General features: G+C 39.9%; 1 protein-coding gene across 4 annotated transcripts in view; it reads left to right on the forward strand.

Annotated features, from left to right (window-relative positions):
• Nucleotides 1-27,482, forward strand: part of GRIA3 (glutamate ionotropic receptor AMPA type subunit 3) — a 388,948-nt gene that overhangs the window by 336,329 nt on the left and 25,137 nt on the right. For 3 of the 4 annotated variants that reach the window (XR_013272422.1, XM_077478276.1, XM_077478200.1), the window contains exons 9-11: nt 2,011-2,118; nt 9,047-9,253; nt 20,850-21,223. Coding sequence is in view for 2 of the 4 variants with exons in the window: in XM_077478276.1 (XP_077334402.1) it covers nt 2,011-2,118; nt 9,047-9,253; nt 20,850-21,223 (689 nt within the window). In the remaining 2 variants the exon portion in view is untranslated. The remainder of the gene's footprint in view (nt 1-2,010; nt 2,119-9,046; nt 9,254-20,849; nt 21,224-27,482) is intronic. The other variant, XR_013272428.1, reaches the window with a different exon arrangement.

Below are 27,482 nucleotides of genomic sequence, written 5' to 3' on the forward strand. Positions count from 1 at the left end.
AAATACAATACAACACCCTTCTCACTCAATTCTCAGGAATGCACTTTGCCAGTAATCCAACCTCCGGCACAAAATTAATCAGCTGATTGGACTATAAGATTTACTTTGAGCTGACCGTTTCATTAGATCTTTAAAGAATTACCGAATCATGTCGAATTCATTCTAATTCATTCGTTATATTTCTTTCGTATTCGTTGTAATTCGTTATTTTTTTATTCGGACATTCGGATGCATCCGAATGTCCGAAAGATGCAAAATTCGGCCGAATTTCGATTCGTTACAAAACAAATTGAACAAGCCTAATGATTACATCTGTCACATCTTCTCCAGTATTTCCACCAGAATTTAAGCATGCCCATACATCTTGTTTACAATTCTCGTTGTGGTATCAGGCATGTATAGCTAGCCCTAGAATAAATAAATTCACCTATAAGGCAATTGTGCACAAAATTGTGAAGTCCTGTATTGTCTCACCTATAATAAGCACTAGTACAACCAGTCAAAACTTTTTCATATATTGGGAAACACTGCAGTAGCTTGCTATATTTTGAACGTCTAAAATCATATTTTTTAAAGGAGTTGTAAAGTCTCAAGGTTTTTCACGTTAATGCATGCATGCAATGTAAAATTGCTATCTGATCTTTCTGTTGAGCAATAAGACCCACTAACTAGAATTTCAAGTGGGCTCACTCAGTCTTTTATTTACAAATTAGTGGACACAGAAATGGCATGAAGTGGCCCATAGAAAGCAGATATTAGCATTTATTATTCTGCCTAATGTGAAATAGATTTTTCTTTTTTTTTCACAATTTTACAGTTCTTCTTTGCTCTTTTTAATGGTTTTAAATGTACACACTGCACAAAATACAGCATATACCTACAGTATATTGTCTTTGGGTGTCTACACCCAAAGACAATAGAAAAATAACTTGATATTCTGTTTTTAGCATTCCCTACTCTATGGAAAAAAAAAGTTTTAGCCAGAGATACAATTTAACTTTCAGTTCTGCTTACTGTTAATCTACCATACTTCTGTAAAAATACCAGAATGATGCTTAATTGAACTTCATATCTACCTTATAAAACAGTATCTTTGTTTTATTATGTTTTGAAAATAACATTTCCCAAATTCCAAGAAAGTTAAATAAAGGAAGCAACGTTAATCACAGAGACAACAACACTCGTGAATCACTTCTTGTAGTACAATTCACCACTGGTCAGATGATAGCAATAACGGTATGAGGATTATCCTAAGTGCTAGCATATAACCCTCTGAAGACTGAGGCCGGGCTGTCAGTGAATGCACCTCTGTGAATGAGATGGAAATTACTGGGGACTGGCTACAATAGCCAGAGCCTCTGAGGTCGACAACCAGAAGGGGCCCACTGGAAGAAGCATCCAATGAGAACCAGTCATTTGGCATCAGGATAGCAACCCCAGTGAACTAGGGTGCCTCCAGGTGTCAAGTCACATATTGTAAAAGGAAGTATTTACCTCATGTGTGGCAAGTACTACTGTAACACACGGTGAGGAGCACAATCAAAAGGGCAGGAAACAAAAGAAACTGGGTGGCATGTAAACACAAAAAGGGGAGAACAAAAGAAACCTCAGTGAGCAAGTAAAACAATTACAATTGATATAAAAAGTAATTGGTAGCTGGTCTTTCAACTTGGGGACATTACAAGAAGGGCATAAAAAGTAGACCTGATCTGAGCATATGTTAACAGTCAAGTATACAGCAGAATAGTATGTTGCAGGGTTTTAGGCAACCACCAGACCATCTCCTCTTGTAGATGGGGAGCACTGTTATAGGGAACTATGGTAACCCAGAGCCCCCAGACGTATAATGTATCCATGTGTCCAAGACTATGTGAAATTTGCTATAGTGATCCGTGCACTTGGCCATCCATTCCTCCAACTCAGTTTTTTTTTTTTTTTTTTTTACTTGGCCAATATATTCCAGAATGCTTGCTTATCACATTCAGATTATGCTAATGAAATGTTTTGCAGGTTGGACATTGGAATGAATATGAACGTTTTGTTCCTGCTCCTGATCAGCAGCCCGCAAATGACTCTTCTTCTGTGGAAAACAAGACTATTGTAGTTACAACAATTTTGGTAAGTCAAATTTGCTTAATTTCATTGAGAAAGCTAAACAGACATTGTCACCTTCCCATCCCATCCCCAAACAAGTTATACTCAGCCACAGGGCTTTTTTTTATAGCAGGAGCGTGGGGGAATGCAGTTCTGGCATCTTCAACACTAAATGTATGTAATGGCAAGGTGTTTTGGGGTGTGCTGGAGGATGTATCAATGCTGGATGCTGGGGAATATATTGTCCCTGGGGGATGTATTGTTGCGGGGAGGCCTACTATTTCTGGTGGAGGATCTATTGTTGCTATGGCTTCAATTGTTGCTGGAAGGGATCTACTGTTGATGGAGGGGTCTACTGATGCTGGCTGCTGGGAGATTTAGTGTTGCTGAGAGGGAGGATCTGCTGTTACTGGATGGAGGTATATTGTTGCCTCACAAAATTAATTAAAAGTCAGCAGCTAAAATATTGCAGCTCCTGACTTTTAATACCTGTCCAGGGATCCAGCAATGTTGGACAATTCTTCAATCCACTTTGGGTGCAGGCGCCAACATTGTAAGTTGTAGGCATGTGCGAGTAACGCTGCACTTTGTGAATGGTACCGCAGTCTTCTGAGACCTGTGTGTGTCCCAGAAGCCTGCCGGGGGGATGGGCCAACATACTCATAGATTTCCTTGGCTATCTGAGCCAGAAGTGGGTTTAGATACTCCGTTCTCTAAAAGGGGAGGTACTGGAGGTGGATAGGGGGTGGAAACAAGGGACGGTGCTCTGAGGTGGGTAGGGGCAGAGACAAGGGTGACTCGGAAGGGGGGGGTACCTGCACCTATCCTTAAAAAAAAAAATCTGCTCACCCATACACATTTCCTGGCTGCCTCGCCACTGCAGGAATCCAACCTAAGTAAGCATTGGATTTTGATATGTCAGTGCTTACGCAGATGGATATCACTCCTTCTCCCCCTCATGTGACATGCAGGGCTGGGACAAGGCAAACGAGGCACCAACCTTGGAAGCTGTGGTGCTTTAAATATTGTTGAATTGATTTATAAAAAGTATAGCAAAGGAGGAAGAGCATAGCAAGAAGCAACTTTACTTTTCTTTGGCTCAGGTATCATTCTAAATTGGCACAGGGACAACAGCTATTTGACTTGAGTGCCTTTTTGAAACAGCATTGGAACTCAGTGGTTTTGTTGTGTCCTGGGTCCTAGCCAGCATATAGGCTGGGACTGCAAGCTGTCAGTGACAGCCAGCACTAAGCCAATGAGCTAAAATAATCAGCACCTTAGCTTCTAGTCTTGCTATACAATGCCTCATAGAAGCTCTCGTAGCAAATCACTATAAACACAAAAACCTCCTGAAGTAAAACACAGACCCTCACTTCAAGCTTTACCATTTTGATGCATAAAAAAATCACACATGTAATATTTTTTCATTAGCAGTTTTTGAAAGTTAAGCGATATTTTGGGGTACATATTTAGCACTACACTAATTAAATAAAAGTTACATTGGGAAGAATTTGTTTGTTTTTTTCTTAATTGTTCACTATTTCTTCCTAATTAAAACATAGAAAATAAAAGTAAATGTATTTAAATCTGCTATCAAATGAAAGCCCTATCTGTCCTAAGAAAAATGATATATGATATGTTAGAGAAGACTACAAACCTAAAAGATATAAGGTGCAGAACAAAACGGCATCAAAACACTCTGATACTTAAAGTGGTTGTAAAACATTAAATATGAACAAAGCATATGTCTCTATAGTGTGTCTCAGTCCAGAGCACTATGTGTAATTTCTCTCTGCTGCACACACCCTGAGATTGACAGCCTCGGCTCTGTTCCTGTGTGCTGTGTGAAGAGGGGTGTGTCCCTTTCCTTGAATCAGTACTCAGAGCTCTCCTCACTGAGATCAGCAGAGTGTAACTTCAGCTCCTGCCCTCTGCCTTCTGAAGGCTCAGACAAGCTGTATAAACGCTGTGAACAGCTGTAGAGAAGAGATGCAGCGGATCAGATAAACCAGTAAAAATTATGTAGGAAGATTTGTTCCATCTCTGTGTATTACCTGAAGCTGGTCATTGCACTGGGTATATGTAAGGGTTTACAACCACTTTAAGGGTGTTATAGAGAAATAACACATGGAGATTCAAGTGGTTAAACAGCCATGGTACATGTTTGATGATAGGACAATAGAAGCAATGTGATTAAAAAGATGTAGCAGACATGAAAAGTGAAAAGAAGCCTACATAATTCACTGTTATATGTCATATGAAGGATTATATTCTTCTACTCATAAAACACAATAAAATAGAGTTGACGGGGAGAAAGAACAGGAAAAGTGATACCAATGGATGTAAGAGCAAAGTTCAACAAATTGTCAGACAAACTTTGGAAGCAGCACTTAGAGATTAGAGAATCAAGTGTTTTATATTGATAAATAACATGAACTAAAATGCCCCCAAATGCATGATACAATCTACAACCACTAAGACCTAAAAAAAATTGCTTTAGTGATGGAATAAGCTGAATTCACATGTTTCCTCTTTGAGGCTGGGTTAACAGAAGTGCGAATTGGATGCGGGTTTCCCCACATCCAATTTGCATGACAGGAGATTGTGATCAGCTCTCAATGAAACCGGTTCACATATCTCTGGGGCAGCTGTGGAGTGGCTTGCACAGGAGTCCTATACGTCTTTGGCTCCATTTCAGGGCCGAATTCAGGCAAAAATTTGGTGCTGATTGATCATTGAAACAGAGAACAGGGACTCCCCGGACTCCCTGCTGCGAGGCACATCCGTCAGCAGTGTGAACCAAGCCTCATACTTTAATTAAGGTATATGTTCAGACCAAACTTTCAGGGGTTTTTTTGTTTTGTTTTTAGTTTTTGAATATCATGGCTCCACACAGGACAAAGACAGAGTATTCATACACCATGCGTTACAGGGGTGTACTTTAAGATAATTGGACACTATCAAACCTTTATAGGACACATCCTTTAAACACCTCCCCTTTAACCCTACCCCACTCCATGAATTCTTTAAGGGTGATTTTCTATATGAAGGAGAAAAGGCCCATCATCTATAGCCACAGGGTGTTATACAGGCCCAGGACCATGGTGCTTTGCTATGGAGCTCAATTCCTGAAGACCCCTTTAGGTGTATGCCTGAACTTTATATACAGTCCAACATCTTGGACAGGCAAGACCATGTATCTCTGACTGTTACTGAAGAAAGTGGAAAAATGTTTGGAATGTATTCACCATGCAGTGTACATTTTTAAAACTTGGTGTTTAAGATAGACCATTCGGAGCTTAGTCTCAAGTGATAGACCAGGTGTTAATCGCACCACTGGTCTCACATTTACCACTACTTCTGCCCAGAGCCCTTATAAGGTACTTAGGCGCTTCCTCCTGCTCTTTCACCATGAGGATGTGTTACAGGAAAGCCTACACCTGGGTTACAGGGCACTCTTTATGGACTTGCTTACCCCATACTCCTCACCCTATTCAGTGAGTACCCCACAGTGAATACCCTGACTTGTAGCTATGGTAGAGACCAGGCGAAATAGAGTGCAAAATTAAGGTGAACATATGCTCTGCTAAAGGCCTACACAACACTCAACCATTAGAGTGACAATTCCCTTGCACTGAAGCAATAGCCAGATCTAGCACTGGCATCAAATTCTAGCTCTATTTTAGGCATGCAACAAGTGGCCTATTTGACAGGAGTGGAATTCTCTGCATCACATTTTCTCAGACAGAGTATTGCCTTAACACAGCAATAAAAGTATATAAAAATATCCTCCTGCACTAAAAATACTATTAGTATTTTAACTCAATAAGTGTGAGCTGGGCCAGCACTTTATGTGCTATTCTAACACAAATACAGTAAATCAACTAAACAAGCAATAATTACATGCAGCATGTACTAGTTTTGAAAACGTAATATATATACTCAATAAGTCATTAAACAAATAACCCCTTTAGTGAAAAACATACATCAGTGTCATCACATCACAATAATAAATCCTACCGTTTAGAATTATATGATACTGTCCCTTATTGAAATTTGACAAAAAAGTGTGCAATGTGTTCTTCAGTGATTAATCTTGATGTACCACATGTATCTCACATGCACAATATTGACACACACCACCACTCTGTGTTTCTTTCCAAATTTATAAATAAGATGGACTCTCACCCTAAATGGTAGGACCTGATTATCATAGTTCCATGCTGCGCCTTTCCCCTTTAAGAGGATATATGTTATAGCACCACCTTGTCTCCTCTACAGCAGAGTAGTGGCCCTTCCCTTTAAAAAATGTCTGCCATGACATCGCCCCTACTCCACTCCTCAGGTGGGCACATAATTATTCTCCAAAGATAAAATGAAAAATATAGTGCTCTCCATTTGAAATTTTTTATTTAAGATAACAATATACAATTGTATCCTTTATTTTATTATCCATTCACATGTGCTAAAAGTTTGGAAAGCTGAAACTGTCTGAAAAAGGCTCCTCTAAACACAGAGCACCTGTCCTCTAACCAGGCTTCAACTTCAAAACCTAAGCTTAGCTGTTCTTTTTGGCACAAGGCTGGGCCCACCAAGCCTTCCCCAAAACCCTCTTCAGAATGAAGGGACATCCTCACTCCTAAGAGTGGGCAGAAGTCTGTTACAGTTTGCTTCTAAACAAATGAATGGCCCAATATAGGACATCAAAATCCAATAGTCAAGACTCAGCAGTTTTCCTACACCTTAACCACTTCCCACCCGGCTAATGCACATATACGGCCGGGTGGGAGCCATCTACTCCTGATAGGACGTTCAGGAACGTCCATCAGGAGGAGCGGGATCGCGCGCCCGCGCAGCGGCGCGATCCCTATGCGCCCGTGTCACCCGGACACGGCGCATCTCAGATCGGCAGGAGGGCTCTGTGATTGGCCCTCCGGATCACATGACGGCCGTGTCCAATCACAGCCGTCATGTGATGTAAACAAACAGCCGGTTGCTAGGCAATCGGCTGCTCCTCTCCTCACACAGAAGTCATCGCTGAGGAGAGAAGAGCAGATCGCTGCAGCCGGCTGATGATCAGTGAGTATGAGCTGTTTTTTACAGCTTTTTACTCACTGATCACTAGTCTAGTGTACACACAAATCACCACACAGTAAACACACTACACAGTATAAACACAATGTCCCCACACATGTCCCCAAATAATAAAAACACATGTCCCTAATAATAAAAACATGTCCCCCACATATGTCCCACTAAAATCACATGTCCCAATGATTATCTGCACACATATGTACGTGATCACCTGCACACATATGTACATGATCATTTGCGTACATATGTCCGTGATCACACAAACCAATTATTATACACTTAACAGAATTTTTTTTACCAAAAACATGTAGCAGAATACATTTTGGCTTAAATTTATGACAACATTTGATTTTATTGGATTTCTTTTAAAATAGAAAAAAGAAAATATTGTTTTTTTTTCCAAATTTGCGCTTTTTTGCGCTTATATTGCAAAAAATAAAAAACGGAGTCGTGAATAAATACCACCAAAATAAAGCTCTCTTTGTGCGAACAAAATGATAAAAACTTCATTTGAGTACAGTGTAGCATGACCGCGCAATTGTCACTGAAAGCACTAGAGCGCTGAAAGCTGAAAATTGGGCTGGGAAGGAAGGGGGCGAAAGTGCCCTGTATTGAAGTGGTTAAGAACAAAAGACATTCTTTTGAGGACAGTGAAGTGCAACCATTTGGACAGCGAAGACAACTAGTTTGAAAAAGACATGTGAAGCCATTTATATCAGACTGGAACAGGGTGAGGTTCCTTCAACCTTCTGTCTTCCATATACAATTCCATTTATACACCTACATCTCTACCCCTATGATTTACCAACCATCACCATGTGAATTGAAGGATTAACATCTGCGCAGAGTTCATGACACCAAGGATGAAATGATGTAACTAGAACAGGATAGTTCTACAAATTTCACACCCTGTTTCACATCCTGGTCATGAACAATTAACATCTATCTTGACACATTCCATGGTAATAAGGTGTTTGTGGTACTTCGTGGTACATGGGTATAAATGCTGGGGTATGTCCCTGACACTCATTAGAACTAAAGAAGTGGCTTGGATAAAATACTAAGTGTCTTTAGCATTATAGAACATGTCTAGTTGAATGTAACTACTACTTGCTATACTGTCTGGGTCTGGGTGTTACCATGGCCTCACCAGGAAGATATTTTGTCAGAGGGTTGGGATCAATTTGCACAGCTACTATAATGGGAAGATAGATGTTACTGAAGATGTAAATCTGTAAGGAGGTTGACAATCCTGTTTTCCAGTCAGTTTTTTTCTGTACCTCTATATCTCAAAATTTTGCTTTAAATTGCACTTACTTTCTCACAGCATAACTTACTAGCTAAGTACAAAAGCATTATTTGTAATAGTACATACATAATATACCAGTGCTTCATCATTTTACAAAAATTACTCCCTTTAAGAAGCTTCACCTTGGCAGCATATCATATTCTACAAAACTACAATGCACTTTTTTTAAATTAAAGCTAATATCTAAAAAAATTTTGAGCCATCGATAATAATGTTACTAGAGTTTTGTCCCCACATTATATCATTCTTTTCCATTTTTATGTTTCCTTTCCCATGTCTGAATTTTTAATTGTGACTTTGATATCATAAAAAACTACGCTAGTCATAAAAGTCTATTTATTTTCTGTGGTTTGCATCTGCAAAATTACAGCATTCATTTTATCTACTCAGACATAGATTTATCTGATGGTGCCTAGTGCTGTGCTCAATCCTTTCATCTGCTGAGCAATAACAGGGGTGTAATAGAGCTTCTTTTTAGTAATGTGCTTTTTAATATGTTTGATCTGTTTTTTTTTTTTGTTGTTTTTTTTTTTTGTTGTTTAAATATAGGAAAATCCATATGTAATGAAAAAGAAAAACTATGAGCAGCTAGACGGCAATGACAAGTACGAAGGGTACTGTGTGGACCTAGCTAGTGAAATTGCAAAGCATGTTGGGATAAAATACAAACTCTCCATTGTTGAAGATGGCAAGTATGGTGCCCGTGACCCGGAAACTAAAATATGGAATGGAATGGTGGGTGAACTTGTGTATGGGGTAAGTGTCTTTCTGTTTTTTGAATACTCCCTTAACATCAGTAACATAATATTTTAAAATTACCCAAAAAAAAGTTTGCTAAACTCATAAAGTTAGATTTAGGATAATGGTAATAATGACAATGTACAATTGTCGATTACAAGAATGAACTTCTTGAGAGGTGTTCTTCTGTAAGTAACTACAGCCATGACCCTTTAATCCCTAAGGGTAAAACAAATGTTAATGCCTATTGCCTAAGCACAATTTTGCAACTTTGACATATGTTAATAAAACTGTACATATCGCCACAACTACTTTGTATATCCAGGTGGAATATACCTTGTTTTTTTTTCAGGACAAACTAGTAAATGGTAACAATGATTTTTTTTTATTCTCAAAGAAAAACTGTCCCAAAACAGTAAACATTTTTTTTATTTTTTTTATTTTTATTTTTTTATAATTTAGCTGTATATATCTTGCTATTATCATAATTTACCACCAAAGAACAACCCAAAAATAAATTCTCCTGTCGAATACAGGGATACCACATATGTGTATGTTAGTTGTTGTCTGTACCTGTATTACAACCCAGAAACAAAGGTGCGCATTTAGCTTTTTTTTAAATCTGCCTAAAACACACACACAAACTACTTGACACTGATACCAATTTTTGAAAAAAAATGTATCCTTACCAAAATATGCGGGCCGTGAACTCTGACCCCAACCTTAAGCCTAACACCTGGCAAACCTTGATCTTGTTATTTTTTTCTAATTCTTTTTCTTTTTTATATTTTTTCTTTTTTCTTATTTGATTTTTTTTTACACATTTTAGTTTGTTTACATTTTTCCTCTCCTGCAAGGATGTGTCTTTCTCTTCATTCAGAACAGGAAGTGTACACAGAGACAGGCTCACAGTGACTGATTGCTCTGATAGCCAATCAGAGGCTATCACAGTGACCCGGAATGGAGATTCCCATGGTTGGTAAGAGACCCGGGCATCGCATTCCCAGCACATAGGGGGATACGCATTTATGAGGCCCCACTGAAAAAAAGTCCACTTTCGTGAGGCTGCATATAAGTGTGTGGTTGGCGGGAAGGGGTTAAAGGCAATGTAATCCAACATATGTGATGTTCCCACAGTATTTAATATTAAATCTTAATAATAGGTGATGAGAATTTTACTCTTTTTAGCCTTTTCCTAGTGTCTGGTAGTGACTGTTAGTGTATGTAACTCATGAGTATTTTCAATAGGTAAACATTCTGACTTATTGGAGTGCTTACTTAGCAGCAAGTCATTTGCTTATCTTCTTCCCTGCGGTCCCATTTTTTGATTAATAATTTCCATATCCAGATTGGATAATGCCCCTTCTAGTAGTCACCTACGTATCTGGAATGGGAAAAGCATAACAGCTTTATGACAATTGAGATAAATTTAGCTCAAGGTAGGCCAGGGCTACTGATTCAAGCATTACTTTTGATGGTCATACCCATTTAACTTCCCTTATGCCACGTACACACGACCAGACTTTCTGGCAGACTAGGTCCGACAGTCTTCCCGAATGACTTTTCGGAGGATTTCAGACGGACTTCCAAACGAATGAACTTGGTCACACACGAAAGGACTAAGTCCATTGGAAAGTCCTTTGATTTTGAACGTGATGACGTAAGACGGGACTAAAAAAGGAAGTTCAATAGCCAGTAGCCAATAGCTTCCCTTGCATCGTAATTGGTCTGTTGGACCAGCGTACAGACGAACGATCCATCAGACAGATTTGAAACATGTACTATTTCTAGGTCCGTCTGATTTTTTTTAATGAAAAATTATCGGATTAGCCCACACGCGATCATTTTCTGACGGACTGATTCCGTCGTACCTAGTGTGCCGGAAAGGCCAGTCATGTGTACGCAGCATTAGAGGTGATAATGAGGAGGTATCAGTGACATTTGTTAACTGCTTGCAGTGGGTCAGACCTTACCCACAGGCTAGCACTGAGAGAGAGTAAAAACAGAAAAACACAACTACTGGGCAGCTCTACAAAGTCAAGTCTACTTACATAATGAAAAAATATGGTTGCTCCCACACACACAATTTTTTTTTTGCACCTATATATATTTCTTCCAGGGTCAGTAACGATTATACTGTATATATTTTGAACATACTTTATGTGCCCATAGGCATGCACACAGGGTGTGCTGGGTGTGCCTGGGTACACCCTAATCACCCTGTGCAGTGCCGATTCCCTCTGCTTCTTGTGCCGCGTACACACGATCGAATTGTCTGGCGTACTTAGTCCGACATACAATCCGGCGGATAATCCGGCAGACTTTCTACCGAACAGACTTGGCCACACACGGACACACAGAAAGTCCGACGTTTGCTTGCGCGATGACGTACAGCACGTACGACAGGACTAGAAAAAGGAAGTTCAATAGCCAGTAGCCAATAGCTTCCTTTTTCGTACTTGCTTCTGAGCATGCTTCATTCTTAGTCTGCCGTACTAGCATACTGACGAACGTATTGTCCGCTGAAACCCAAGTCAGGCGGAAAGATTGGAGTGCAAAAATTCTTTCTTAGTCCGCTGGTCTTCATGCTGGAAAAGTCCGCTGAAGCCCACACACGATTGAATTGTCCGCTGAAATGCGTTTCGGCGGACTAAGTACACTGGACAATCTGATCGTGTGTACGCGGCATTAGTGTACCCTGTCTCACCCCTGCAGTGCTGCCAGCTTCCCTCCTGTCCCGCTGGCTGCTGCAGGGGGATGTTTCAGGACAGATGGGAGAATGAACACAGTGAGTGATCTGTACTAATCTGAAAATGTTAAAATTTTTAGCTGAATCATAGTAAACTATATTTACTATGCTTAAGTTTGTGAATGAACAGGAAGCCGCTCAGCATAGAGCACTTTCCATTCATTCACTGTCCACTGCAGCCGAGGCTGCAGAGAAAGGGACTGGGAAAGCTCTGTCCTCAATCCCTTTCTCTCTGTTTAGACCCTTGATCTTTCACCAAAGCCCTTCAATGGGGCTCCTAAAAAAATAGTAAAAAAATAAATAAAAATAATATTGTAAAAAAAATACAATTGTAAAAAATAATAAAATTTTAAAAAACCACTGACACCGTCCATTGCCCTACTGACATCCATCTCTGCTCTACCAACACTGTCCACTGCTCTGCATGTGTGTTTGTGTTCTGGGGTGCACACCCTAATGCTATAGGCTGCGCACACCAGTGTATGTACTAATCCCTATTGTCCAACTCTTCCCAAGATAAGCAAAACCAACACCATTTGTCTGTAGCACTCTACCCTCCATCCCCATCTCCATCGATATAGAAAAGAACATTCCAAATGTTCATGTTGAAGGGTTGTCCATTTGCACAGGTACTAAATGATGGCCACCACCATTTTAATTTGCGGGCACCAATGTAAACAGTTTTTCAGAAAAAAATATTAGCAGTCATAGCATAGCTTGTAAATTAAATCATTTTATCACAAAAAAAATACTTTTGCCTCATAGCATGCAGCTATCCTTATATCTTTCCCGCATGAAATAAGTAATTTTATAACAACCAATATGATTCTTATTCAAGAACATTATATTCAAATTCTTATATAAAAAAAAAAATAGCTTTCCAATTCAAAAAAGTGTTTGATTTTCTTAGAGATCAGAATGTAATTTGCGCTCATCACACCAATTCACCTAAATGCATGCCATTGTTAAAAGCTACGCAATTGTACTCATTTTTTCATTTGCTTTTTTTTCCTTAAATTGCATGATCTGTAGTATTATCACAGCTTGACCTAAAATTGACTCTCAGAGAATACAACCTTTTAGTTAAACAGTAAATGAATTTTTGCTTCGAAATTACTTTTCAGTCCTTCAGAGGTCATGTATTATCATGGGACTTGATTGATCTATTCAAAAGTCAATAAATATTGACTGTGCTTGCGTGTTTAAAGAGCTGGCATCATATTCAGTGTTATCAAAAGAAAAGCATTGATTTATTTTTCTCGAGTAAAATCTGCTTCCTAATGTGAATGAGTGTAATCCTATCTCATTTCTTTTTTTTTTGTTTGAATGGTCCTGCTGTCCTATTATTCCCTGAAAGACTCATTTAAAAAAAGAATTTCCTCATTCTCAATCATTTTACATAACTTAGAAGAGGGTAGGCCAATATTAAAGAAAAATTACCATGACTGGAGCCCTATGCGTTAACAGCCTTCAAGTTCTATTTCCATTTGTTTAGCTTGCCCATGCATTGTCAGCTGTGAGTATGCAGGCCACTTCACTGCTATACAGATTGCCTGTTCAATGTAGATATAAAAACGTAATTGTAAATTCTTAACAAGCCTGACAAAATGTTCACTGTTAACAGGCCTGATCCCTCTTCATCCCTGTTGGTGTTTATTTTATTTTTTAATGATAACAAAGAATCTATTACCCACAGATCAGAAATGTCCACAAATCTTTGGATATGTTGTGATCACTGCCGACTCCGTCTAGCCAACCAATCTCAAGTGAAAAATTAATTAATTGGATGCTCATGGGTGATGACTATTGTTACCCCAAGATAAGGCTTGGAGTCAAAGGACGTGTGTATTTTTTCAACTTAATTATAAGGCTGGCACTGGTTGATGAATAAACATGCATGTTGGGTTGATCACGTATCTTAAAGTGGAAGTAAACCCTTCTATCGTTTTCAGTCAAGGAAGCTGCCATCTTGGCCTCTAATAATTCTTCAACTGCCATAATGCTGCACTTGTGATCAGTTATGACATCAGCCATTGGATGGTTTGAAAGTTTGGTTGAGAGCACAACCAATGTGAAAGTTAGCATTTCCGGCATTCCGGGAATGTAAATGTTTTTTGAAACTGGGTTTACTCCCGCTTTAATAGAAAATTTCTTGTAATGCCGCGTACACACGAGCGAATTGTCTGGCGTACTTAGTCCGGCAAACAATCCGGCGGATAGTCCGGCGGACTTTCTACCGAACGGACTTGGCCACACACGGACACACAGAAAGTCTGGCGTTTGCTAGCGCGATGACATACAGCACGTACGACGGGACTAGAAAAAGGAAGTTCAATAGCCAGTAGCCAATAGCTTCCTTTTTCGTACTTGCTTGTGAGCATGCGTCATTCTTAGTCCGCCGTACTAGCACACTGACGAACGTATTGTCCGCTGAAACCCAAGTCCGGCAGAAAGATTGGAGTGCAAAATTACTTTCTAAGTGCACCGGACTTTACGCTGGAAAAGTCAGCTGAAGCCCACACACGATCGAATTGTCCGCTGAAATGCGTTTCGGCGGACTAAGTACGCCGGACAATTCACTCGTGCGTACGCGGCATAAGAAACAAAATTTGGTGCTTTTATTTCTGACTGCTGTCTGCTGTTTATGGCAGATCTTAAGGAAGGCTGTAATTTACACATGGGTTAGTATTAGGCAGCAAACTGAATGATTATACAGTATCTCACAAAAGTGAGTACACCCCTCACAGTTTTGGAAATATTTTATTATACCTTTTCATGTGACAACACTGATGAAATTACACTTTTCTACATTGTAAAGTAGTGAGTGTACAGCTTGTATAACAGTTTAATTTTGCTGTCCCCTCAAAATAACTTAGGGGTGTACTCACTTTTGTTTCCAGCGGTTTAGACAATAATGGCCGTGTGTTGAGCTATTTTGAGGGGACAGCAAATTTACACTGTTATACAGTGGTGTGAAAAAGTGTTTGCCCCCTTCCTCATTTCCTGTTCCTTTGCATGTTTGTCACACTTAAGTGTTTCGGAACATCAAACCAATTTAAACAATAGTCAAGGACAACACAAGTAAACACAAAATGCAATTTTTAAATGAAGGTGTTTATTATTAAAGGTGAAAAAAAATCCAAACCATCATGGCCCTGTGTGAAAAAGTGATTGCCCCCTAAACCTAATAACTGGTTGGGCCACCCTTAGCAGCAACAACTGCAACCAAGCGTTTGCGATAAAGTGCAATGAGGCTTTTACAGCGTCCTGGAGGAATTTTGGCCCACTCATCTTTGCAGAATTGTCCTAATTCAGTTACATTAGAGGGTTTTCGAGCATGAACGGCCTTTTTAAGGTCATACCACAACATCTCAATAGGATTCAGGTCAGGACTTTGGCTAGGCCACTCCAAAGTCTTCATTTTGTTTTTCTTCAGCCTTTCGGTGGTGGACTTGCTGGTGTGTTTAGGATCATTGTCCTGCTGCAGAACCCAAGTTCGTTTCAGCTTGAGTACACGAACAGATGGTCGGACATTCTCCTTCAGGATCTCTTGGTAGACAGCAGAATTCATAGTTCCTTTTATCACAGCAAGTATTCCAGGTCCTGAAGCAGCAAAACAGCTCCAGACCATCACACTACCACCACCATATTTTACTGTTGGTATAATGTTCTTTTTATGAAATGCAGTGTTCCTTCTACGCCAGATATACTTGGACACACACCTTCCAAAGAGTTCCACTTTTGTCTCATCGGTCCACAGAATGTTGTCCCAAAAGTCTTGGGGATCATCAAGATGTGTTGTGGAGAAATTGAGACGAGCTTTGATGTTCTTTTTGCTCAGCAGTGGTTTTCTCCTTGGAACTCTGCCATGCAGGCCATTTTTGCCCAGTCTTTTCCTGATGGTGGAGGCATGAACGCTGACCTTAACTGAGGCAAGTGAGGCCTGCAGTTCCTTGGACGTTGTTGTGGGGTCTTTTGTGACCTCTTGGATGAGTCATCGCTGCGCTCTTGGGGTAATTTTGGGCAGCCGGCCACTCCTGGGAAGGTTCACCACTGTTCCATGTCTTCGCCATTTGTGGATAATGGCTCTCACTGTGGTTCGCTGGATTCCCAAAGCTTTGGAAATGGCTTTATAACCCTTTCCAGACTGATAGATCTCAATTACTTTCTTTCTCAATTGTTCCTGAATTTCTTTGGGTCTCGGCATGATGGGTAGCTTTTAAGGATCTTCTGGTGGACCTTACTGTGTCAAGCAGCTCCTATTTAAGTGATGCCTTGATTGTGAACAGGTGTGGCAATAATCAGGCCTGGGTGTGGCTAGAGAAATTGAACTCAGGTGTGGACAACCACAGTTATAGTATGTTTTAACAAGGGGGGCAATCACTTTTTCACACAGGGCCATGATGGTTTGGATTTTTTTTCACCTTTAATAATAAACACCTTCATTTACAAATTGCATTTTGTGTTTACTTGTGTTGTCCTTGACTATTGTTTAAATTGGTTTGATGTTCCGAAACACTAAAGTGTGACAAACATGCAAAGGAACAGGAAATGAGGAAGGGGGCAAACACTTTTTCACACCACTGTATAAGCTGTACACTCACTACTTTACATTGTAGCAAAATGTAATTTCTTCAGTGTTGTCACATGAAAGGATTTAATAAAATATTTACAAAAATGTGAGGGATGTACTCACTTTTGTGAGATAGTAAGGGTTATTTACGAAAAGGCAAATCTATTTTGCACTGCAAGTGCACTTGGAAGTGCAGTCGCTCTAAATGTAAGGGGTAGAACTGAAATGAGTGGAAGATCTGCTGATTTTATCATCCAATCATGCGCATCGGATCTACAGCGACTTTACTTCCAAGTGCACTTTCAGTGCAAAGTGGATTTTCCTTTAGTAAATAACCCCCACTGTGTGTTTACGTTTTTTATATAGGCTTGTCCTTTATTTGTTTGTTGGGTTTTATTTTACGGAAATGCACAATCTGACCTTTTAGGAACAGTTCTGTGCACCAGTACTTACAGCAGCAGTCTCTAAGTGCCACTGTTGCATTGTCTGAAGAATATACCACAAATGGATGAACACGTTTTTATTTGTAAAATAATAGAAGAAAAGATTTTCCAACATGCTCACAGAGGGACGCATCATGTTTTACACATGGGAAAACGTATCACTGGCAAGGCATGACTTGCTTTCATCAGGGGCAAAACTGGACCCAACTTTGGTCAAGTCAATTTTAAGATCTCAGCCAGTCTGCCTGAAAGCTAATGTAAAGCAATCTGTCATTTTCTATTAAATAGCCTGCAGTGTATAGCTGATTTTGTCCCAGCACTAGCCTCTTGAAGAAATATTTTAAAAATAATGACCCTGAGTCTTGTTTAAAAATTGCTTACATTCTTTTTTTTTTAACATCGTACATCATCCAAACCGATTTACCTTAAAAGCTTAATGCTTGATGCTTCCTGAGTTATGGATTGTTAGCTGGCGTGAATGTCATGAAATAATAATGAATTCTGCACTTTAAAGAAACAAAACTGGTACTTTTCAGAAAACACTTGCTACATGTGCAATTTTAAATGGCTTCATTCTTGATTTATGATCTTAATACAAAAGACAAGCAGATCCACCCAGTGCAGAGAACCTTTTACCATTACATCAGATATGCAACCAAATACTAAATGCATCTACTGTACGGTTTGATAAATTATGTTCCGTTTATCATATTATTTCCAACAATGGTTTGTGCTTTTATAAGTAATCTGTGTATATACAGAGAGCAAAATAAAACTTTTGTTTAAAGGTAGAAGGGTGGGAAGAAAAACTGGCTGGAAGTTTTTCAACTGATTTTTTTTAATCTTTTAATGTTTTATCTGTGGCTATTGCAAAATGTAATTGCTTTTATATAACAACATTGAAAACAATCTTAGGTTTTACTGTAATATCTTTTGATAACATCTGATGCAAAGGCAATATTAGGCTGCCATTGCTAACCTGCTCTTTAAAACTGCTAGTTCCCTGGCTCGTTTAAGAACCTTTTAGGTAATTTTCTTGGAATATTTATTCCGATAAGGAGCCTGTCATACTATGACCACCATACTATTACCTTATGCCCCTCCTTATTTAGAGAAGTCAGATCCCCTCAGAGCTGTGAACTGCAGTGTTGTATAGGTTTGACTTGAAGGACTCCTGAAACTCACCCTTCCCATTACTCCTCTCCTCCTCCTCCTCCATTAATAAAACTCCTTGTATTGTTGTCACAGAATGCAACATGTAATATTATTATTATTATTATTATTATACAGGATTTATATAGCACCAACAGTTTGCACAGCACTTTAAACATGAGGGCAGACAGTACAGTTACAATACAATTCAATACAGGAGGAATCAGAGGGCCCTGCTCATTAGAGCTTAAAATCTAGGAGGGAGGGTAAAGTGATACAAAAGGTAATAGCTGTGGGGGAGAAGCTGATGAAGAAAATTAAAGTACAGTTGTTAGGTAGGGGCAGGATAGGCTTCTCTGAAGAGATGGGTTTTCTGGGATCGTCTAAAAGCAAACAGAGGAGGAGATAATCAGACAGAATGGGGTAGGGAGTTTCATAGGATGGGAGAGGTTTGGAAAAAGTCCTGAAGGCGAGAATGGGAGGAGGTGACAAGGGAGCTAAAGAGCAGGAGGTCTTGGGAGGAACGAAGAGAACGATTTGGTTGGTATTTTTGGACTAGGCTAGTGATGTAGCTGGGGGCAGAGTTGCGGATGGCTTTGTAAGTTGTTGTTAGTATTTTGAATTTAATTTGTTGGTTGAGCAGGAGCCAGTGGAAGGATTGTCACAGAGGGGTAACAGACACGGAGCGGTTGGTAAGGTGGATGAACCTGGCAGCAGCATTCATAAGGGACTGAAGGGGGATATCCTATGTACAGGTAAGCCAAGGAGGAGCGAGTTGTAGTAGTCGAGGCGGGAGATGACTAGGGAGTGAATTAGGAGCTTAGTGGTGTCATTGGTTAGAAAGGGGTGTATTTTGGAGATTTTGCAGAGGCTGAGGCGGCAAGATTTGGACAGTGATTGGATGTGGGGCCGAAAGGATAGTTTAGAGTCCAGGATTACACCTAGAACCTTGGCATGAGGGGATGGGCAGACAGTTGTGCCATCAACCTTGACAGAGAGATCAGGGAATGGGCTAGTGGGGGGAGGGAAAATTATGAGCTCGGTTTTGGATGGGTTGAATTTGAGGAAGTGGTGTGACATCCAGGCTGATATATCTGTTAGAAAAATAATTTATACGCAAGGAAACTGTCGGAGTGAGCTGAGGGGTAGAGAGATAAATTTGAGTGTCGTCGGCAAAAATATGGTATTGGAAGCCATGGGATGCTATGAATGGTGGGTGGATCCTGGTATTCATTCCCCTCTCCCCTATTCACAGAATGAGTTGCATTCTGTGAAAAAAAATAGTTTTGGTAATGGAGGAGAGGGAAATGAAGGGGGGAGCGAGCATTGGGAGTTTGTTACAATAACAGCCACTGATTTAACCCATGCAGAGCTAGAAGTTCACAACTGTGAGGGGGATCTGGCATGATTGAAAGGAGGATTTTTACAGTAAGCAGCAGCTAGCAGGATGTAGGACACACTAGAGGCAAATTACTGTATGTGGCTGAAGCTGTATACTAAAAAAAAAATGATCTAAACTTCAGCTTTACTAGATTTATAAACTTAAGTGAAAATGATTCTTATTCTTACATTTTCGAATAGCTTTGATAACTAAATGACGTATTGGGGCTAATAAAGAAATACAAATGTTTTACTTAGAAGCAAAGTGAATATTCATTTTATTAAGTGAATGTTAATAATAAAGATGAAACTCATATCATGCGATCATGTGCTAGAAAAAAAACTATTTAAAGGGTTAGTGGTGAACTAACTCACAACAATCTTTGCACACCCCTGGTTGCCGTTGCACTTACCTTTTTGAAAGCTTTCATTGCCCCATGCTGGCTGATGTAGCTTTTTGTGCTTTTGAAAGATATGCTCTTCTGCACCCTTCTTTCTTTTGGGGTGACTCAGAGTGTTAGTACAGTCATGTGCTGGCACTGGCCAATCCCCACTCACCACCATGATGCTACACAGGAAGCATAAGATAATCAAGGAAGGTATAAGGAAGGAGATAAGTGCAGCAGGGACCGAGGGTGTGGGGAAGGTGCATTGAGTTATATCAGCTTTCCATTTTTGTGAAAAGGTGAACTAATTCTTTAAACTTCACTTGTGTGTGATTGGGTATTCATATTGAACACAGATTTATTTTATTTACAATTATTTACCTTGAAAAGGGAACATCCTCTACTCCTTTGCTAAATGAACACGGATTTCTGTCTTATCTACTGTTTAGGGGTTGGCTATCTTATCTGACATGCAACAAAGAAATAAACAGGCACATCAGATTACTAATAAAAATAAAAAAGACAAGAAGTGCCACCAGTAAAATGTATATTAAGATAAGGAAAGTTTTCAAAGATATTTAAAATAATTTTAATAATTATTCATAGCTGAACTATTCATTGTATTACAATAGGTAAGCAGTAATTTAGGGGAATATTTTATTCATCCTCTCCACACTTTTCATTTCCTTTCCTCCTGCTCTTTCCGTCTCTCTCTGCCTGTAGAGGTATTGTAAGGGCTAGTCAGTGGGTCATTCTCTGTTTTAATTTCATATCATTATTGTCACCTGTTATACCAAAGCTATCTCCTGCATTCAATACACCAGCAAAACAAGTCCTGAACATTTAGGGAGCTCCGGACACAGTGTTTGAAACTGATGCTTCATTTTACTAAACAAATGTGCACTTATTGAACTATTTTCTTTGTTTTCAGAGAGCAGACATAGCTGTTGCCCCTCTCACCATTACTCTGGTACGGGAAGAAGTGATTGATTTTTCAAAACCATTTATGAGCCTTGGCATCTCCATCATGATTAAGAAGCCTCAAAAATCAAAACCAGGAGTGTTTTCCTTCCTGGACCCTTTGGCCTATGAAATATGGATGTGTATAGTTTTTGCATATATCGGAGTCAGTGTAGTTCTTTTCCTTGTGAGCAGATTCAGCCCTTATGAATGGCACTTGGAGGACACGGATGAAGCTCGTGACCCTCAGAATCCTCCTGACCCACCAAATGAATTTGGGATATTTAACAGCCTTTGGTTTTCCCTGGGTGCCTTTATGCAGCAAGGATGCGATATTTCTCCAAGGTTTGTTCCCTATCACTCCATCACCTTCTTGCATTTTATGGTCATACACTGACGCCATGGTGTATATATGTTAACTTTATCAACCATTTTTTAATTCAGTTATTCTTGCTTCACAATTCACTCAGTGCAAAGCGTCATCATTAAATCATATTGCTAGCCACCATCACCCATGTATAATTGGTATGAGACCAAAACCCATTATACATGCCAATTTAAACTTATATTCACCATGTTGAGACTGTAAAATGCATAGGGTCTTTTTGTTTCAGCAATGCTTGGAGGTCTACCGTGTTTTTGCTGCATATCTCATTTTACGGTCATCTGCTTGGTGCATATAACATATGTTGCTATGCAAAAATAACTTCTTGCTCTGAAGACACATGCAGCAGCAGTTTATTACCTCTGTCTTCATGCTTTTCATCTCATGCATTTGTCTCTTTATTTCTGTCATTGCATAACTGGCTTGCACTCTATTTCTGTTTTGTTATCTGTTCCTTTGTTAATTCTCTGTCTATTGCGCTTTTACATTGCTATTGGCTGTTAAATCTTCTTTGTATGCAATACAACCTTTCTTTTCTATTGGCATTTACAAGCTACAATTAAATTGCCTAAAACTGCACTTTAACAATAATAAATGCAATGTTTGTTTTAAGTTTATCTTCAAACTTTGACTTTTTAATAACATTTTCAGGCTGCTTTATAGAGACTTCCTGCATCTGTCAGAAGTCCATCGCAGGCTCTTCATACTTATTTGGGACATCAGCATTGTGATATCCCTGCCATTGTTCTTGCATTTTTCCTGGCAACCTTTAATTATTGAACACTGAGCTCAAAAGACGAGTTGTCTTACTGCCACGGTTAGACACCTTTCACACCGAGGGCATTTTTCAGGCGCTATAGCGTTAAAAATAGCGCCTGCAATCCGCCCTCAAACAGCTGCACCATTGCCTCCAGTGTAAAAGCCCGAGGGCTTTCACACCGGAGCGGTGAGCTGACAGGACGTCAGGAAAAGTCCTGCCAGCAGCTTCTTTGGAGCGGTGAAATCAATGAAATCGCTATCGCGGCGCATTGCGGGTGGTTTTGACCCTTTCTCAGCAGCTAGCAGGGGTTAAAAGTGCCTCACTAGAGGCCGAAATGCACCAGATATCCGACGGTAAAAGGCCACTAAAAATTTAGCTGTTTTACCACCGACGCTATAGGCGATGCAATGTGAAAGGCATTTAAAGGGGAAGCTGATGGAATATCTCATAAAGGACAGTTGTTATTGGAACAAATGTCCTAACCTTTTCAATCAATTGTTCCAAGTTGATAATTGTATGCCTGACCTGTAGACATGAAACTTTCACCTGATCTGGGCTAAAACAGCAGTACTGGATGTTGTTTCATGTCTCTAGATACATTTGCTCCTCCCCCACAAAACTGGGCGTTTACACCCCTTTTGCATCGTCCATTATATATTGTGAATTTAAAAAAAATACCAAATTATAACCCCCTACAAAGTACTTTCTCTGACCTAAGACCAGAGGTGCAGAGGTCTGACACTGTCTGAGAAACAAAAAAAAATTCTAACTGTCCAGCATCTACCAGTTACTAAAATATCATATTTGGGTGGACTGGTCCAATGTTATTCCAAGAACTCAGGCTTTGTCACTTCTGTCCAGGGGCAAAGGAATTATGACAAGGCCCTGACATTAGAATATTGTATATAACAGTATATATATATTTATTTATTTATTTATACAGTATATATATATATATATATATATATATATATATATATATATATATACACACACAGCTCTTGCAATTTCACATTTATTTTTCAGAGATCCATTTTATATTTTAACAATGACCAGTGACATTTTGTTTAACAGTGAACAGTGACATTTTAAAGTTGTGGTCAGAGCTCCTTCTCTGCAAAGTATACTGAAGTGTCACCAATGAATACTAATGTGACATAGAAAACAAAATTAAGTAAGGAATTTATCAAAACGTAAGCAGCCAGAATCTGGAGCAGCCACACATGACAACCAATCAGCTTCTATATTCATTTTCAAAGCTTAACTGAACAACCTGAAAATAGAAGCTGATTGGTTGCAATTCAAAGCTGCTCCAGATTCTGTCTACTCAAGTGTTGATAAATTCCCCTCACAGTGTAGTGAAACAAGGTGAAGCCTATCACCTATATATTTATTCTCAGAGGTAACATTAGTCCATTTTATTTGGTTGTTTCTCAGTTAGTTTTAGCCCTTGTACACACGGTCGGACATTCCGACAACCAAATCCGTCGGATTTTGTCTGTCGAATTTTGCCCGAAACTGTTGCATACACACGGTCGGACAAAGTTGTCGGAAAATCCGATCGTTCAGAACGTGATGACATTTCGTTGCAACGGGACTACGTTCAGGCTAGTAGCCAATAGCTTTGATGTAGGAATTTGATCTGAGCATGCGTGGCACTTTGTCCGAACGGAATTCTCTACACATGATCGGAGTATGTCCGAACGGAGCATTTTGTCGGAAAATTTTACCAACAAGTTGGAAAACTTGGTCTGTTGGAATGTCCGACGGAAACAGTCCGATGCAGACCACACACAGTCGAAATATCAGACAAAACGGTCCGATCAGAAACATTCCGTGTGTACAAGGGCTTACAGTCTAATGTGATTATGAGAGCCATGTCAACTAGCACAAAACAGGGCTATTGAAATATCCAGTAAATCAGAACGTGGGAAAATATACATATCTGGATCATTTTTAGAACTAAATCTGGAATTACTTGGTAGCCTTGCTAACCACTGCTGTTCTGTCACTGTTGCTAATATTCTGAGTTCTATAAAAGCAAGCATAAGTGCAAACTTTTCAGGTTGTTGAAATTTTGGTTCATCTGTGCGTTAAAACTTCAGATATTTTGTTATACCACATGTGTATTTTTTCTTAATAGTACACCTCAGTGCAAAGAACATTTAATATTTATGACTACTTGGGTTATGCTGCCCCCTTCAGGTAAATTGGAAAAAAAACGGATGTTCCTCTGAAGATCTCCTTTTGTGGGCTATGTATGGTCTATTCTGAACACCCCTGCTTGGGTAGGGAAAGACTTTATCTGGATTTATCACCTATGGTCGGGTGGCCAAGAAAGACTACTCAGACCTTGCATGTAAAAGCGGGGGTCGCCTATCATGTTTGTACTGGATCCTATGGGCAGTGATCTCCAGGGTAATATATATCCAGTGATCTCACTGGTGGGATGCTGTACAGGTCCAGAGCACTGATCCCATTTGGGGAAGTTGAGTCTCTGAAGGCCCTGCAAGGCATGCCTGCTGTGAGGGGTGAAGATTGGACTTCTAGTCCGGCAGTAGCAAATAGTTAGTGCTTCTATGGTGATGCATAAGACAGTTTGGAACAATGCAAACTGGTATCTATGTAGTGGTCTTCAAAAGATGAGGAATATGTGCAATGATGTCATCACGCTCATTTGCTCATGCAGGGGCACCACTTTTTCGGTTCCCCTGGCTTGGAAATCATGCAATTAGAAGCTCCCATCTACAATATAGTGTAGACACAGTTTTAGTGCTAATCCAGTTATCCTCGAGAATTACCTAGCTGCTTCCCTAATTAATGCTATCAAGGCACTGTATATAATTGCAAATTTGGGAAAAACCTACAACTGGCTGAACATCTTCTCCCTCTTCTTTTTGGGGGTAATTCTGTACCATAAATCTGTGGGTTTGCTGTTCCATGAATGATATACTGATTTTGTATTTGGTATAGTTATGATTTAAATAAGGTATTGCAAGATATGCGTTTTAAATATATATATTTTTTTTTTTTTTTTTTTTTTTTATTGTTTTAGGTATATATTTTAGAGCAGGGGTAGGCAAACTTTGAAAAGTGGAGATCTACAACATGGGTACCACACCAAGGGACCTTTGATGTCTTCAATGTTGTAGTTCTTCGCAATGTACAAAGGTCAGCAGTATGTATGGCAGTGTACAGAGGTCAGTAGTACACCCGAGTTGAAGTCCCATAGGATGAAATGTGTCAGTTTATTGCCTGCTAAGCTCCACATACTGCGCCTGTTTTACACTCGGGAAAACCTCCAGGGAGGTTAAATATTGTGCCTGTCCCCTTAGTCTGCATGTAAATTGGCACATATGGGTGATGTATAGAACATGCCGCAGCAATAATGGCATTTCTAAAAGTAAAAATTTAATGCAAACTTGCTTGCAGCTGTAATGTATTGCCAACTCCCGGCAATATAGATGAAAAAATCATTAAAAAACGGTGTAGGGTCCCCCCCCCCAGTCCGTACCAGGCCCTTCAGGTCTGGTATGGATTTTAAGGGTAACTTCATGCCAACATTTTTTAAAAAATTGCTGCGAGGTCCTCCCAAAAATCCATACCAGACCCTTTTCTGAGTATGCAGCCTGGCAGGTCAGGATAGGGAGGATGAACGAGGGTCCCCCATCTCCTGAACTATACCAGGCCATATGCTCTCAATATGGGGGGGTGGGTGCTTTGGGGCAGAGGGGGCTCTGCGCCTTCCACCCCAAAGCACCTTGTCCCCATGTTAATGGGGACAAGGGCCTCTTCCCGACAACCCTGGCCGGTGGTTGATGGGTTCTGTGGGCAGGGAGGCTTATAGGATTCTGGAAGCCCCCTTTAATAAGGGGGCCCCCACATCCCGCCCCCCATGTGAATGCGTATCGGGTACATTGTACCCCTACCCATTCACCAACAAAAAGTGTCAAAAAGTAAAAACCACAGAAGACAATTATTGACAATTCCTGTATTAAAAAAAAAAGTGTCCCGTGATGTAAATCCACCATCAATCGCAGCCCGACAGACCCGAAAAACTCTGCCCCATTGGAGGCCACCCGACAACTACCTTCTCTTTGCTTTGACAACTCTTATATAGGTAAAGGTCGGGCCACCCGCTGATGTAACTGGATGACCCTGACCCCCTATGACATCACATGACGTCTTATGATGTCAGAAGGGGGTGGGGGTCATTCAGTTAACATCACTGGGTGGCCCCACCCTTGCCTATATAGAAGCTGTCAAAGCCAAAAGACAGCAGTTGCATGGAGGCCTCCCATGGAGGTGAAACTTTTTACATTTTTTTTAGTTTTTGTGTCCTTTTCGCCGAGTGATTGAAGATGGATGTACATGTACACTGACTGCACTATATACTCTTAACTGTATAATATATACTACACAGACTGCATATATACTACACTTACTACCCTGCCTAATCTCCATTCAATCTCTATACTGTATACGGCCGACGTGTAAGCAGCAGCTTTATATAGTGTGGGGCGTGGACTTAGCCCCTGAGCTATGATGGGCCAAAGGCACCCTGCCCTTGGGAAATCATGGCTCCCACAGCACATTGCACAGTGATTGGTCAAAGCATGCAAGTCAGGTGCATGCTTTGGCCAATCTGCAGCTGTCAATGCACTGCAATCTCGCAGTGCTTTAAGGGGCGCTCCGTGGCAGGCGATTTTTTCCACGAGCGCCCCATATGTTTGTTTGTTCAATGAACTTACGTTCAACTCGAACATCGGAACCATCCCTAATAGTGAGAGATACATGTAGTAACTTGTGAATCTAAGTTCTCTGCAGAGAGCTGAAACAATCTAAATTATTTCAAGGTTTGGCTTGTCGTGTTTGGTGTTTTTGTTGTTCTCTTCCCTCTATGTAACTGTTGTAACATGAAGTTGAGGTGTTAATCTGCTGTTGATGCTGTGTTTGCCCAGTTGGAGAGACCGGCAAATAAGTTTTATGACATCACAAGGGAAGCTTTTTATCTTATATCTGACAACTCAAGGAACATGTATTTTGGTTAATATTGTTACTACACTAGACACATTTATTGGCACCTTATTGGTTCAAATGTCTAAAAAATAGATAAAAACTGGGTTAGTCTGATCAAAATACTGTTGCTGTAAATAAGTCCAAGGGTCATCATTCACGCTACAATCTGAATACAGTCATTGCACAATCAACTTTAGTTACCAAATATAATGTACTATGAGGACCAACGTAATCTATGCAATTGATTTTTATCCAATCTGGCAGACCCTTGCACTACATAGGTAGATTTATGTGGGAATGTACAATCAGATTGTATAATATATGACCAGCTTTAGGAAAGGCATATTGCACCACAATTACTCCATTACTCCTAACTACATTTAGAAATATATGATTTTCAGAACTAAATATTATGATACACTAGAGTGTTTAAAAACTCT

Source organism: Lithobates pipiens, unplaced genomic scaffold (assembly GCF_037356315.1).
Source record: "Lithobates pipiens isolate NorthernLeopardFrog02 unplaced genomic scaffold, aLitPip1_a1.2 Scaffold_1, whole genome shotgun sequence".
Taxonomy (NCBI): Eukaryota; Metazoa; Chordata; class Amphibia; order Anura; family Ranidae; genus Lithobates; species Lithobates pipiens.